Consider the following 12962-nt stretch of genomic DNA (forward strand, 5'->3'; position numbering starts at 1 on the left):
AACTGACAGGGGTTTTTAGAAATGTGAGAGGAGTCTGTTGCCAAAGTGCAAAGATATAAAGAGGGAAATATGGAGAGAGTCAGGGGATACATTTTAATCATTACAACTCATGTTTTAAACATTAAAGGTTTGTTTGAATCATGAAGACACTGTCAATCCACACACAGGTGCTCGAGGGAAAACCTATATTTGCTGACTGCTTTGGAAACCTGGTGCCTCTTACTAAGAGTGGACAGCATCACATGTTCAGCTTCTACGCCTTCAAGGAGAACAGACTGGCCCTCTTCATCAAAGTATGACTATGAATATGCTCTAGATAAAAATGTTTGAAAACAATGGTTGATTATCTCAGAGGTTCTGAAATCTGATATGTGTGTAATTAATGGATTCAATTGTTGGTTCACAGATTAGAGACACAGCGCAGGAGCCATGTGGCCGCCTGTCATTCACAAAGGAACCACGGACATACCGTACTCTTAACCACAATGCAATTTGCAACCTTAACATCACCCTCCCAGCATACTCAAAGGTTAGTTTGAATACGATTTATTTTTTGTGTATTTAACTGTAATTTATTCCTAATTCCAGTAACTGCATTGTTTGCTTTTCCTCTGTTGCATTTACTCTTTAGGAGTCTGACTCAGACCAAGATGCAGATGATGAGGTAAATAAAGCTCTCTCCATACAGTTGTACACGAAAGAAACAGTAATTTCATAATTAGGTTGCATCTAATACAATACCTTTTTGATCTTTTTCTACAGAGTGAGAAGAGTGACAAGAAATGTAAGCTGAACTCTTTTGTTTGACGTAGGTCAAATAATTGCATGATAAAGGTCCATGCATTTCAGTCATTTTACATTTTCAGTGGTCAGTGTTGGTAGTGAGGGAACCAGTATAGTTTTAAGTAATTGTATATTATGCAGTTATAACAGTCTAAATTGGACATGAATATAAAATTTACTGGCCACAAAGATTGCAAATGGCAGAAATTGTTACGTGCCTAGAGATGCACTGACTGATGTATGTAGCTTTCTGTTTGGATTAACCCTGCTCTGTTATTTTGCTTTACTAACACTATAGTTACATGTTTGTTAATGGCAGCTGTGCTATGGCTGATGTACTCCACATTCCCCTCACACCAAACCTCACTGACTTCCTTTCACCCTTGACATTTTTGTTTTCTGAAATTGCTATGACTTTTTTTTTCTTCATGAATCATAAATGAAGGTCAAAATAATGCTTTTTATTAAATTGGCTAAAGAAATGCTTTTAAAAAAAATTTGTGGTAGAATTTTATCTTGTCTTGAGAAGATTTATGGTTTTTGGTCATATGTAAGAAGTATTAATTTTGACCAATTATTGTTCTCCCAGATATCATTTCATAGCAGTTTTACCAGTTGCATGCTGAAAAACTTTTCATATGGAAATACTTGACAAACAATATAATGTTGTTTGTTCTTTGCTTAGGAGTGTAAATGTATTTCTGGTTCATTTTTTATCATCATTCATTTTGTGTGATTTTGGCCACTGCTATCTCTTTTGAAATATTTACTTTAAGTACACATTCCCTCTTAATTTTCCTTACCTCAGTTTGTTTAATTCATTCATTGATTTGCACTATTAATTTAATAGTGCTATTGATTATTTTACATCATCATTTCACATCATCAATTTTTTCTGTATGTGAGCTAATAAAGGTCACAAAACAGAGTAAATGAACTATGTAATTAAACTGACAAATTAACTAACTAATTGAACTTTTCATTATATTTAATACCACAGACATTTCAACTAAAAATATAAATTTTTCCACCTTAGATGAAGGAAATAAGTAATTTTCAAAATGTTAGAGCACACAAACTTAGTGACAATACCCTGACATTAATTACATCACTTCCCACAAAAAATACAATTTTTATATTTAAGTTTATTATAGTTTCTTTGTTTTGAAACTTTAATTTGCAAGCAGACATGACTATTCATGTCAGCAACAATCTTGAGAATTTTTGTTTGTTATGTCTTCCTTCCTGTCCCTTTGTTCCATGTCTAAGTTTCTCTTTTTCCTTATGGTTCCATTTGTGTATTTTACATTAGGTTTCTGAATACGTAGACAAACAAATTAAGTAACATTATTCTTGTCCATACGCTACCTGTTTTGTTACTCCTTCTGGCTTTGCTTATGCTGTTGCTGCTCTACTCCCCTCCAAAATCTTCTGGATCACTTTTATCATCTCCTTTTTGGTCTTCTTTTCAAGACTCCGTTATCCTCTGCTCTATGAATCTTCCTCTTACTCTGTGAACTGAAGATGGATTTTTGATGACAATGTCTTGATCACAGTTTTCTGATGTCTCTCTTCCCCACTTAATTTGTCCCTTATGTTTTTCACCCTTTTTGGTTGTGATCCTCTTAATTTAAGATGATGAATCAGAATCAACTGAGACATTCTCCCTGAGAACTAACCAACCTCTTGACCCTGCAACGCTTGCAAGCCCAGACCTTCTCTCAGACATGTCGGACGTCAGAATGTGTGCCATTTTGACCACAGAGCAAATAAATGAAGAGGGGGTTGAAGCTGGAGGGTTGGAAGAGCGGTTGGACATAATGGGACAGTTTAAACATGGGCTAGAAAAGGTTGGGGAGACTCAAAGAGATGGAATAAACATCAGTAAACAGGAACTACAACGAGGTGATGCTAAAAAAGAGAAATGGGCTTCACTCTATGAAACTGAGGTTGACATGAGGAGTTCCCTCATTGAAGAACCAGCCATACAGGAGATTTGCATTGAGAGGAAGACTGTAAGGACAACTACTACAGAGGACAGGGACATGACAAGAATGGTCTCGCACCTCAGTATGGACATAGAAGAATACTTTGAGCAGAGCCCTGTATTAAAGAGTGGTTCTCAAGAAGATCTTGTCCAAGATACGTTTGAACAGATTATTATAAAGCGTGATGGCAAAAGGCGCCCCCCAGATATCAAGAAACCTATTAGGAAGAAACTTAGAGACAGGGAACGTTCTAGATGTAGCAGCTCTGAGGGAGAGCTGGAAAGGGTGAGCTCAGAAGAGTCTTTAGATGGTGATGTTGTTCTTAAGGAGAGTGGCCTTGTACCTACCCCAGCTTTGGATCCCCCAGCTTCTCCTTTAGTGGTTGAAACACCTATAGGATCTATCAAAGACAGAGTTAAAGCTTTAAAAAACAAAGTTGAAGAGGAAGAGGAACAGAAAAATAAAGTTCTCATACAGGGGGAAAAACCCTCTGTCACTAAAAAGTGGGAAGAGGAAGACATGCCAGAACTTCCCAGGGTTCCCAAGTCCCCTAAATCTCCCAGATCTCAAACAGAAAGATTGGAGGAGACTATGTCTGTTAAGGAGCTCATGAAAGCTTTCCAGACTGGGCAGGACCCTTCAAAAAGTACATCTGGGCTGTTTGAACACAAAGCCATGGATTCTTCACAGGAGTCAAAATCACAAATCCCGACAACACAGAGCTTGACATTTGTCCACAATGAAAGTGATGCCAAGAAATCAGACATTGAGGATGAAGCAGATATGTTAATCCAAGATAACTCTGGGGAATCACAATTCATGTCAGATAGTGCTAATCCCAGAAAGACAGTAACATTTGTTGATACAGTTCCATGTGATGATGGATGGGTTAGTCCACAGAGAGAAACCCCTGAGAAGGAGACTATGTCTGTGAAGGAGCTGATGAAGACATTCCAGTCTGGACAAGATCCCTCAAAAACTAAACCAGAGCTTTTTGAACACAAAGCCGTAGCTTCTTCTTGTATTTCAACATCAAAATTTGAATCAGCAGATTCTGGAGACAGACAGACACCTGAGAAAAGTCTCCCACAGGAGCAAGAATCACAAATCCAAACTCAGAGCCTCACAATTTTCCATGAAGAGAGTGATGTCAAGAAACATGACAAAACAGACTCAGAGAGTCAGCCTGTAAGTTTAGACAACTCAGAGGAATCACAGTTAATATCAGATAGTTCTAATTTTGGAGAGACAGAAAACATTGTCAGTACAGTTCAGTGTGATGATGGAAGGGTTAGCCCACCGAGAGTGACCCCAGAAAAGGAGACTTTGTCTGTGAAGGAGCTGATGAAAACATTCCAGACTGGACAGGATTCATCAAATACTAAAATAGAGCCTCTGGAATCGCAATCAATGGCTTCAACACATTCTGAAGAGATACAAGCACCTAAGCAAAGTCTTCCGGAGGGGCCAGAATCACACATCCTAACTCAGAGCCTCACAATTTTCCATCCACAGAGTGATGTCAAGGAGTATGACAAAACAGGCTTTGACAATCCACCAGCTGGTCCAATCAAAGACAACTCTGATGAATCACAGCTAATTTCAGATGATGCTGACTTTAAAAAGACAGTAACATTTGTTGATACAATTCCGTGTGATGATCAATGGGTTAGCCCACAGAGAGAGACACCAGAGATGGAGAATATGTCTGTGAAGGAGCTGATGAAGACATTCCAGACTGGACAGGATCCTTCAAAAACTAAGCCAGAACTTTTTGAACACAAAGCAGTGACTTCTTCTTGCATTCCAACATTGATATCTGAATCAGCAGATTCTGGAGACATAAAGACAACTGAGAAAAGTCTCCCACAGGAGGGAGAATCACAAATTCAAACTCAGAGCCTTACAATTTTGTATGAAGAGAGTGATGTCAAGAAACATGACAAAACAGACTCAGAGGGTCAGCCTCTAAGTTTAGATAACTCTGAGGAATCACAGTTAATATCAGATACTTATTTTGGAAAGACAGAAAACGTTGTCAGTACAGCAAGAGAGACCCCAGAGAAGGAGACTTTGTCTGTGAAGGAGCTGATGAAGACATTCCAGACTGGACAGGATTCATCAAAGACTAAAATAGAGCTTCTGGAACCAAACTCAATGGCTACTTCTTCTATTTCAACATTAACATTTGAATCAACACATTCGGAAGAGATACAGACCCCTGAGCAAAGTCTTCCACCGGGGCCAGAATCACAAATCCAAACTCGGAGTGTCACAATTTTCCATCAACAGAGTGATGACAAGAAATGTGACAAAACAGGCTTTGACGATCAACAGATGGGTCCAATCAAAGATTACTCTGGTGAATCACAGCTAATTTCAGATGATGCTGACTTTAAAAAGACAGTAACATTTGTTGATACAGTTCCGTGTGATGATCAATGGGTAAGCCAACAGGAGACACAAGAGAAGGAGACTATGTCTGTGAAGGAGCTTATGAAGACATTCCAGACTGGACAGGATTCCTCAAACACTAAGGTGGTGCTGTTGACCACACAAGCAGTTTCAACACTGATAACTGAATTAACAGATTCTGAAGAGATACAAAAACCTGAGCAAAGTCTTCCATATGAGCCAGAATCCCAAATCCTGAATCAGAGCCTCACAGTTTTCAATGGAGAGAGTGAAGAAGTCAAGAAGTGTGACAAAACAGACTTTGAGAATCAGCCAGAAAGTTTAATCAAAGATAATTCTGAAGAATCACAGTTGATGTCAGATAGTGCTCATCATGGAAAGACACTTCAATTTGTTGATATGGTTCAATGCAATGAAGGAAGGGTTAGCCCACAGAGGGAGACGCCAGAGAAGGAGACTAAACCAGAGTTTTTTGAACAGAAAGCAGTGGCTTCTTCTTCAATCATATCTGGGTCAGATAATTCTGGAGAGATACAGAAACCTGGGCAAAGTCTTCCACTTGACTTATATCAACCAGTAAGTACGACTGGTAAGTGTGGTTCTGAGGAATCACACTTGATCTCAGATGATGCCTATTTTGTGGACAGTACTGATGCAATTCAATTTAAGGATGGAAGTGCTAGCCCTCAGAGCAAGGGGCTAGACCTTTCAGGGAAGAGCCAGAGCATGATGCAATTAAAGGAACCAATCATAAGTACTGATAGGAGTTTATCTGAAGACATACAAATAAGCCCTGATCGCAGACCTTCTGAGGACTTCAGTGCTGACATAAAGGCAGAGTTGGAAGAAAGTCCCGAGTACCAGCTGTTCAAGCAGACATCAGCAACTGCAGACATGAGCTGTCAGCTGGAGCCACCTGAGCTGGAGACCCTTGGTGATGATTCTGATATAAATCCAGCATCCATTTCAAGTCCCTATTCTAAAAATTATTTTGAGAAAGGTGTCTCTCTTATTGAGAATCAAATGAAAGATTATGATCTAAGTGCTGAGAGTCCCAAGCATGAAGGATTGGCTGAATCCACAGACCCTGGTGTTGATATTAGGACCCCTTATTCCAGCTCTGGAGACAGTGAAAATTACGAAGACCTCACACTGACCCATGAAATGACCAGTGAAATAATTATTTATTCTGCTAAAAAAGAGGAAAAGTACACTATACCTTCACCAGAGGAGAAAATTCATCAGTCAAAAGACAAAGACAATACAACAATTACACATGAAACACTGTTAACACAAATGGGCACTGAAGTACCAGATGTCAATATTGAGGAGCCTGTACTTACAGAGGTCCACATTGAGAGGAAAACATCCATACAGGCATCCACAACAGTAAAAGATATGTCAGGGTTATTATCCCTATTGAAGACTGACTTGGATCAGTATCTTCAAGATAGGCCTGTGGAAAGCCAGCCATTGGCGGAAGATACTCTTCAGGAGAAATTTGAGGAAGTTGTTTTAATAAAAGACAAAGATAAAGAAGGTCTCACAGTTGTCACAAATGACAGTGAAGGAGCAATAATCGAGCGCACAACAAAACAAATGGACCATGAAACAATTTTGGAATCAACAATCAATAATCAGGGGAAAGATTCATCCGAGATGCTTTCAGTGATGCATAATGACTTTGAACACTATCAAGAACCAGGACCTGTGACTGGTCAACCAATAGAAGATAATGTGAAGGAGCAATGTGAAACTTTACCATTTTTCACTGATGAAAATGAAGAAGTGACACCAGATGACTCAGCTAAAGAAACAGATTGTGCTGGATTGAAAAATACAGTCACAAGTGGTGGTGAAGAATTAGTGTATGACTTTGAAGAAACCCCCTCAAACTTGACTGAAGAACTCCCCATGAAGGAAATATGGGTAGAGAAAAAGACCTCATACCAACAATCTACAAAAGAGAAAGACATGTCAGGTATGCTGTTACTTCTCAATACTGACTTGGATCAGTATCTGAAGGACAGGCCAGTAAAAAGTAGGTCTCCAGAGGAGGATGTTAGCCAGGAGCAATTTGATGAAGTTATTCTTAGCAAAGTCCGAAAATCCTCAAGTGAGGAGCATCAACTAAGAGTGTATGAAAAAACAGAAATAGTAGCTCGTACCAGTGTGGATGATGAGATAGAAGGAGAGACATATGAAAAGATACAGACCCATGTGGTTGAAGTCAAAGAAGTGACACCAACTTCAACTGTACTGGAGAAACCATTCCAAGAAGTCTGTATTCAGAGAATGACAGATGACCAACAGTCTACAACTGAGAAGGATATGTCAGGCATGTTGTCACTTCTCAGTAGCAATTTAGATCAATATCTCAAGGAAAGGCCAGTGACAATGTGTCACCCTGAGGAGCCTCTTGTCCATGAGAGCTACAAACAAGTTGTACTAACAAAGGACACTAAAAGAGAAACCACTGTTATCTCTGTACATAAGATGATGGTACCAGAAGAGAGTAAAGAGACTGTAGAAATAGATGAAAAGGAAAGTGATTCAAAGACATGTACCCGTGAAGATGAAAGTGATGACTTGGACAGTGATCATTCAGCTCATAAAACATACACATTTTCGCAACGCCCAAGTAGTTTGGACACACAACGTCCAACTGATTTGGAGAACCTAAACACTGCGTTTTTTGATGACCCAGCCAAAGAGCTGTGTCACCAGGATTCACTAGAGGCAAGTCCTCTCACGGAAGATAAATCTTCAAAAAAATCCCCTGATTCAATTGAGCCAAGCCCTATTGGAGAATCCCCTTGTCCAGACTCTCTTGAAGGAAGTCCCACAAACTCAAAGGACTCAGAACTTCAGATGCCCACCAAGACAGCTGTGTATGAGGATTATACTTCCCAACTCAAAGCATGTTTTGCTTATGACAAAAATGTTTACAAGGATGAAAGCGAGTATGATGAGCAAGAAAATACAGGTGAGAATATCCAAGGTGAAAATGAAATTAAAGATGACAGATCTTTCAACTCGGCAGTGGCAGTAGCTGATGACAACACATCCACTGACCCCAAAATGTATGACAGTCAGAATCTTCATATGCTCATAAGGCAAGACTCTCTTGACACAAATGAAATTTTAGATGATATTGTTGATAAACAATTCACCCCTGAAGAAGAGATGTTTAAAATGGCTGCAAAAATCAAAACATTTGAGGAAATGGAACAGGAGGCTAAAATGAAGAGAGACACATCTTTAGAGACAAGTGATCACAAAGACAATGAACTAAATCTAGATTTTGACCCAGTTGCACACTCTTCCTCAAATGATACACTACGCAGTTTTGAACAATGTGTTACAGAAGATACTTACACACTTACTGAGACAACAGATATTTCCTTGAACATTACAGAGACAGTGGAGTGTCAATCACAGCTGAAAACTACTGAATCAACTGATGGTTCCTTGTGTTTAACAGCAACAGAGAGAGAGGAACAAGATGAAATTGAGGAGCCTGTGGCACTATTGACAGAAAAGGCAGCTCAAATACACCAAGTTGAAAATATTGTAACGGGTGACTGTTCCTCAGTCAGTGACACACATTTTTCAAGCTGTGTGGCAGATGAGCATCATTCAAATGAAGACAAAATAAAGTTATCACCGGCAGATGATTCAGATTCCATCAGCAGACCTGGGGACACGATGTGTGCAAGAGAGCTGGAAAATGTTTTCTCAGGTTGTGAGGGTAATGATGAAGCCTTCAATGCACAGGTTGAGACAGAGAAAGAGATGAGTCTTGCAGAGGACATACAAACACCTCATAAAACACCTGTTCGAACTCCAGGTGATGTGGCAAGTCCTGACCCATTTCAATTTCAAGAAGGAAAGCTGTTCGAAATGACCAGAGGGGGTGCTATTGATATGACAAGAAGAAGCTTTGATGAAGAGGATGAAGGATATGCACTTCTTCATATGGGGGAACATCCAGTTGATGAAGTTGTGCCAGAGGAGATGGAGGAAGGCCAGTCACTCAGAATATCTGTAACTTTAGATGATAGTGATTCTACTACCGACACAACACTTCAAGAGACCCCAAAATCACCTCTGAGACAAGATGTCAATGACAAAATTCCTACACCCAAACCAAGAACTCTATTGACACCCTCAAGTGAAAATTCCAAGAGTGAAAAGCCACTTTCTGAAGCTGACCTTGGTAGCTCCACAGAGGTTCAGCTTGGTTCCCCCAATACTTTGGAGAGACTAACCAATGTTCAAGTTGAGGTTGGAGCCATGGAAAGCCTTGGCCTAGGCTATTTAGACTCTACCATAGCTGACCTCCAATCAGACACATCCACAGCTGGCCATTCAGTGTACTCAGAGCAGAGCCATGATTCTCCAGACTCATCTAATGATGATGATGATGATGAGGAGGAGGAGGAGGAGGATGAGGAAGACCAATGCTCAGTCATAGAAATGTGTCTTCCAGCTGCACAGGGTGACATCTCAGCATATCATCAGGATTCACCCCAACCTTTGGAAATCAAACAAAGCAACACAACAAAAGAAGCTCACTATTTAAAATCTGAAATAATCGCAAAGGCTTTGCAGATATCTGAGCCTGGTCAGGTTCATAGAAAAACAGAAAAAAGCTCAGCCTTTGAACGAAGGACTAGATCTGAGGCTGATGGTGACACAGCTAAAGCATCTACAAAAATCAAAAGGAGTTACTCTGACAGAAGTCAATCCACGCATAAATCAAACTTTTCACCCTCCAAACTTCCTGTAATGAAGCAACAGAAAGCTCATCTGATCTCTCCCTCTTCCCCCCTAAAGAAAGACATCCAAATCTCCAAGACTACAGAGACATCTGTTAGGTCTTCTTTTGATACAGATGAAATAAGCAGTGCCAGTCAAAGAAGCCCAGATTCTGTTATTTTCACATACGAAATCCCAGCATCAGACAGGTCTGATGGCAATCTGTTGCCAGGTGTGCAACCATCCTCTGGGAAAGAGGATGTATTTGAATCAAGGCCTTCCTGGGATGACACAGTGGAAACTCAGATGCAGAGAATCACCGATGACCATACTCCAAAATGTACGTCAGGTATGGCCAGACCTACATGGGCTTTTGCTTTTCTATCTCTTCTCGGCTACAAGACCCTTATTTCTCTTCTTTAGAACATAATATCACCATTTGTCGTTTTATGTAGTTTTAATGTGGTGTGATTTGTCATGCTCCATGTTGCATTGAATTTCTTTGTCTGTATTTTATTTTTCATTCATTCATTTAGTGTGTATGTGTGTGTGTGTGTGTGCGTGCGTGCGTGCGTGCGTGCGTGATGATTTGTGTGTCGATAAGTTACTGTTCCATTTGTGTTTGTGTACGTGCAATCTCAAGATTGGATGACCATTTTGGTTAAAGCAGCTTCAACAATATTTCTGTAGACTTCCCCAGCTAATACAGCACTACTAATGTTAGCGTGCACCTTGCTCTAAATAACTGACATGCTAATTGTGACAACATAATTATAGTTCATAAACAAGCCAATTCTTGCTCACAGTTTATGACTCCAACATTTATGTTATCATCCATGTGATCATCACAGATCCACAGTTTTCAATATTGCAGTATACAGCCTAACAACATGGTGTCATCTGGACATATGATAAATCTACACTCTTGCACATTACTTATACCTGCAATGTGACAAAACTTTTACTTTGAGATATGACTTAGAGCTTGAATTTCAGAAAATGTAATGTTTGGTTTTGGACGCATTTTTTAGTGGATTGGCAGGATGATGCTGACAGGAAAGAGGAAACACTGGCTATCATTGCAGATCTTCTTGGCTTCAGCTGGACTGGTAAGATTTTTAAATTATTTTATGTTTCAAATTTGAATGTCAATTTTATTCACTGGAATATATGATGCACTTTATTTATATATATTTGTGAGCAAAAGTGGGGGAATAGTTGAAAATGCTATGAAAGACTATCCATGTTCAAGCAGTAAAACATTAAAAAAAAACATACATATAAAAGCATATAAAATATAGTTTTTACATTTTCATCCCTTATGTATTATTTATCACCCCAGAGCTGGCAAGAGAACTGGAATTCAGTGAGGATGATATCCAATCAGTGAGAACAGAGAATCCCAATTCCCTCCAAGAGCAGAGCCATGCCTTGCTGCAGCGCTGGGTTGAGCAGGAAGGTAAACATGCCACAGGTACATGCCACTTTTATAATAACTTTCAGTTTTACTCATTTGTCAATGCAGAACTTCAAATCCTGTAAACATTGCACATTAGTTTGAAGATGCTGAAGGCACTGTTTTTTTTACTTTGATTTGTGTGTTTAGTAGACATATTTTCATACTGTAGATCAAGGTAATAATCAGGTTTTCATCTTTTTAATTGTGTTTAAATGTTTTTCTATAGTCTGGTAATGACTGATAAATCTTTTCACAGAGGACTGTCTGATTAAGAGACTAACCAAGATCAACCGCATGGACATTGTCCATCTTATTGAAACCCAGATGAACAAGTCAGTTCAAGAGCAAACATCTAGAACCTATGCAGAGATAGAGAAGACACTGGATCACAGTGAAGGTAGCAACACTAAACAAAAAACTTGATTCAGCAATTTTGAATTTCGATTTGTGTTAACTTGCATTCTTATTCATCATGTGTATTTTTTCAGTGTCAGTAGCCCTATCATCAGTGCAAGACGATGCAGACAGCCCCAGAGTTGTGAGAAGGGTGGAGTCAGATCGCAGACCACCTCCAGCTGTTTCTGAAGAGGACCTCTCAGTTGCTTCCCTACTGGATATTCCCTCCTGGGCAGAACCTGTTGGACATACCCCCTCAGAAAGCATGCATGGGGACCTGTTGGAGGAGCTCGAGATCCCTCAGTAAGTCATTAATTTGTAATGATTCCTGAATTTGCAAGACAACATGTGGTGTTTCATAATTTTTCTCACTTTATTGGACATACACCAGACACAACACTACCAAAATTAGTCAAAACTTGCCTCTCACCCATTCAGTCTTTTCAAGAGTATGACCTTGATTTATCACATTCATGCAAAGGATTTTTTGTGACCTAACTGTCCTTTTGTGTTACAGTGAATTAAACCCTAACCTGTGGACCTCTGAAGATGTAATTTCACCCGAACCTAGATGTTATGACAACTCAGATGAGCAAGTAAGTACGCTTCCCACTTCAGAAGAGGCAGCATTGGGAAGCCAGACAATTAATGCTCATGACCCCAAAAAGAAAGACCAGAAACGCTGCAATGATGAAGTTCATTTCACCAGGCCTTTCCAAGGTGGCACTCAGTGCAAAGTCAAAGATGACTGCAGCCAAACCATACCATCAGAACAGCGTGGTTGTGAAGATGGGCTAAGGCAGTCACCTAAAATTCTGAAGTTATCATCAACCATAGCTGTTAGAGACTTTAGTCTGAGCCTATCAGAGTCAGACCAAGCTGAGACTGACTTCAGTGAACTCTATAATGAGTTTGGCTATGCACCACAGCATGGCGATACAGACACATTTAAAACCATCAAAAGAATATCTGACCCTATCCTGTTAGCATTGTCAACAGAGGATCACCAAGCAACTTTGGCCATGACTGAAGATGACACAGAAACAGATGTAGCTCACAAAAGCAAGCTGTCTAAGAAGTGTGATGAGGTCACAGCCCAATTCATCAAAATTTCATATGGTAATGACAAGATCCCTCAAGTTTCATGTGTGGATACAAGC

General features: G+C 39.7%; 2 protein-coding genes across 23 annotated transcripts in view; both read left to right on the plus strand.

Annotated features, from left to right (window-relative positions):
- ank2a (ankyrin 2a, neuronal) overlaps window positions 1-12962 on the plus strand; it is an 86436-nt gene that overhangs the window by 37215 nt on the left and 36259 nt on the right. For 16 of the 22 annotated variants that reach the window (XM_085776889.1, XM_085776906.1, XM_085776940.1 and 13 more), the window contains 9 exons: window positions 168-293; window positions 407-529; window positions 632-664; window positions 763-784; window positions 10979-11056; window positions 11290-11421; window positions 11663-11803; window positions 11895-12105; window positions 12320-12398. In XM_085776889.1, the coding sequence (XP_085633015.1) occupies window positions 168-293; window positions 407-529; window positions 632-664; window positions 763-784; window positions 10979-11056; window positions 11290-11421; window positions 11663-11803; window positions 11895-12105; window positions 12320-12398 (945 nt within the window). Of the gene's footprint in view, window positions 1-167; window positions 294-406; window positions 530-631; window positions 665-762; window positions 785-2418; window positions 10297-10978; window positions 11057-11289; window positions 11422-11662; window positions 11804-11894; window positions 12106-12319; window positions 12399-12962 lie in introns of all 22 variants that reach the window. The other 6 variants (XM_085776844.1, XM_085776852.1, XM_085776872.1 and 3 more) reach the window with 2 other exon arrangements.
- The window catches only part of LOC146991695 (uncharacterized), a gene marked incomplete at its 5' end in the record, with an annotated part of 28435 nt that continues 27877 nt past the window's right edge, over window positions 12405-12962 (plus strand). The window contains one exon of the mRNA XM_085788370.1: window positions 12405-12896. Within this exon, the coding sequence (XP_085644496.1) occupies window positions 12405-12896 (492 nt within the window). The remainder of the gene's footprint in view (window positions 12897-12962) is intronic.

The sequence above is a fragment of the Trachurus japonicus genome, chromosome 1 (assembly GCF_045865225.1).
Source record: "Trachurus japonicus isolate A0001 chromosome 1, Traja_1.0".
Taxonomy (NCBI): Eukaryota; Metazoa; Chordata; class Actinopteri; order Carangiformes; family Carangidae; genus Trachurus; species Trachurus japonicus.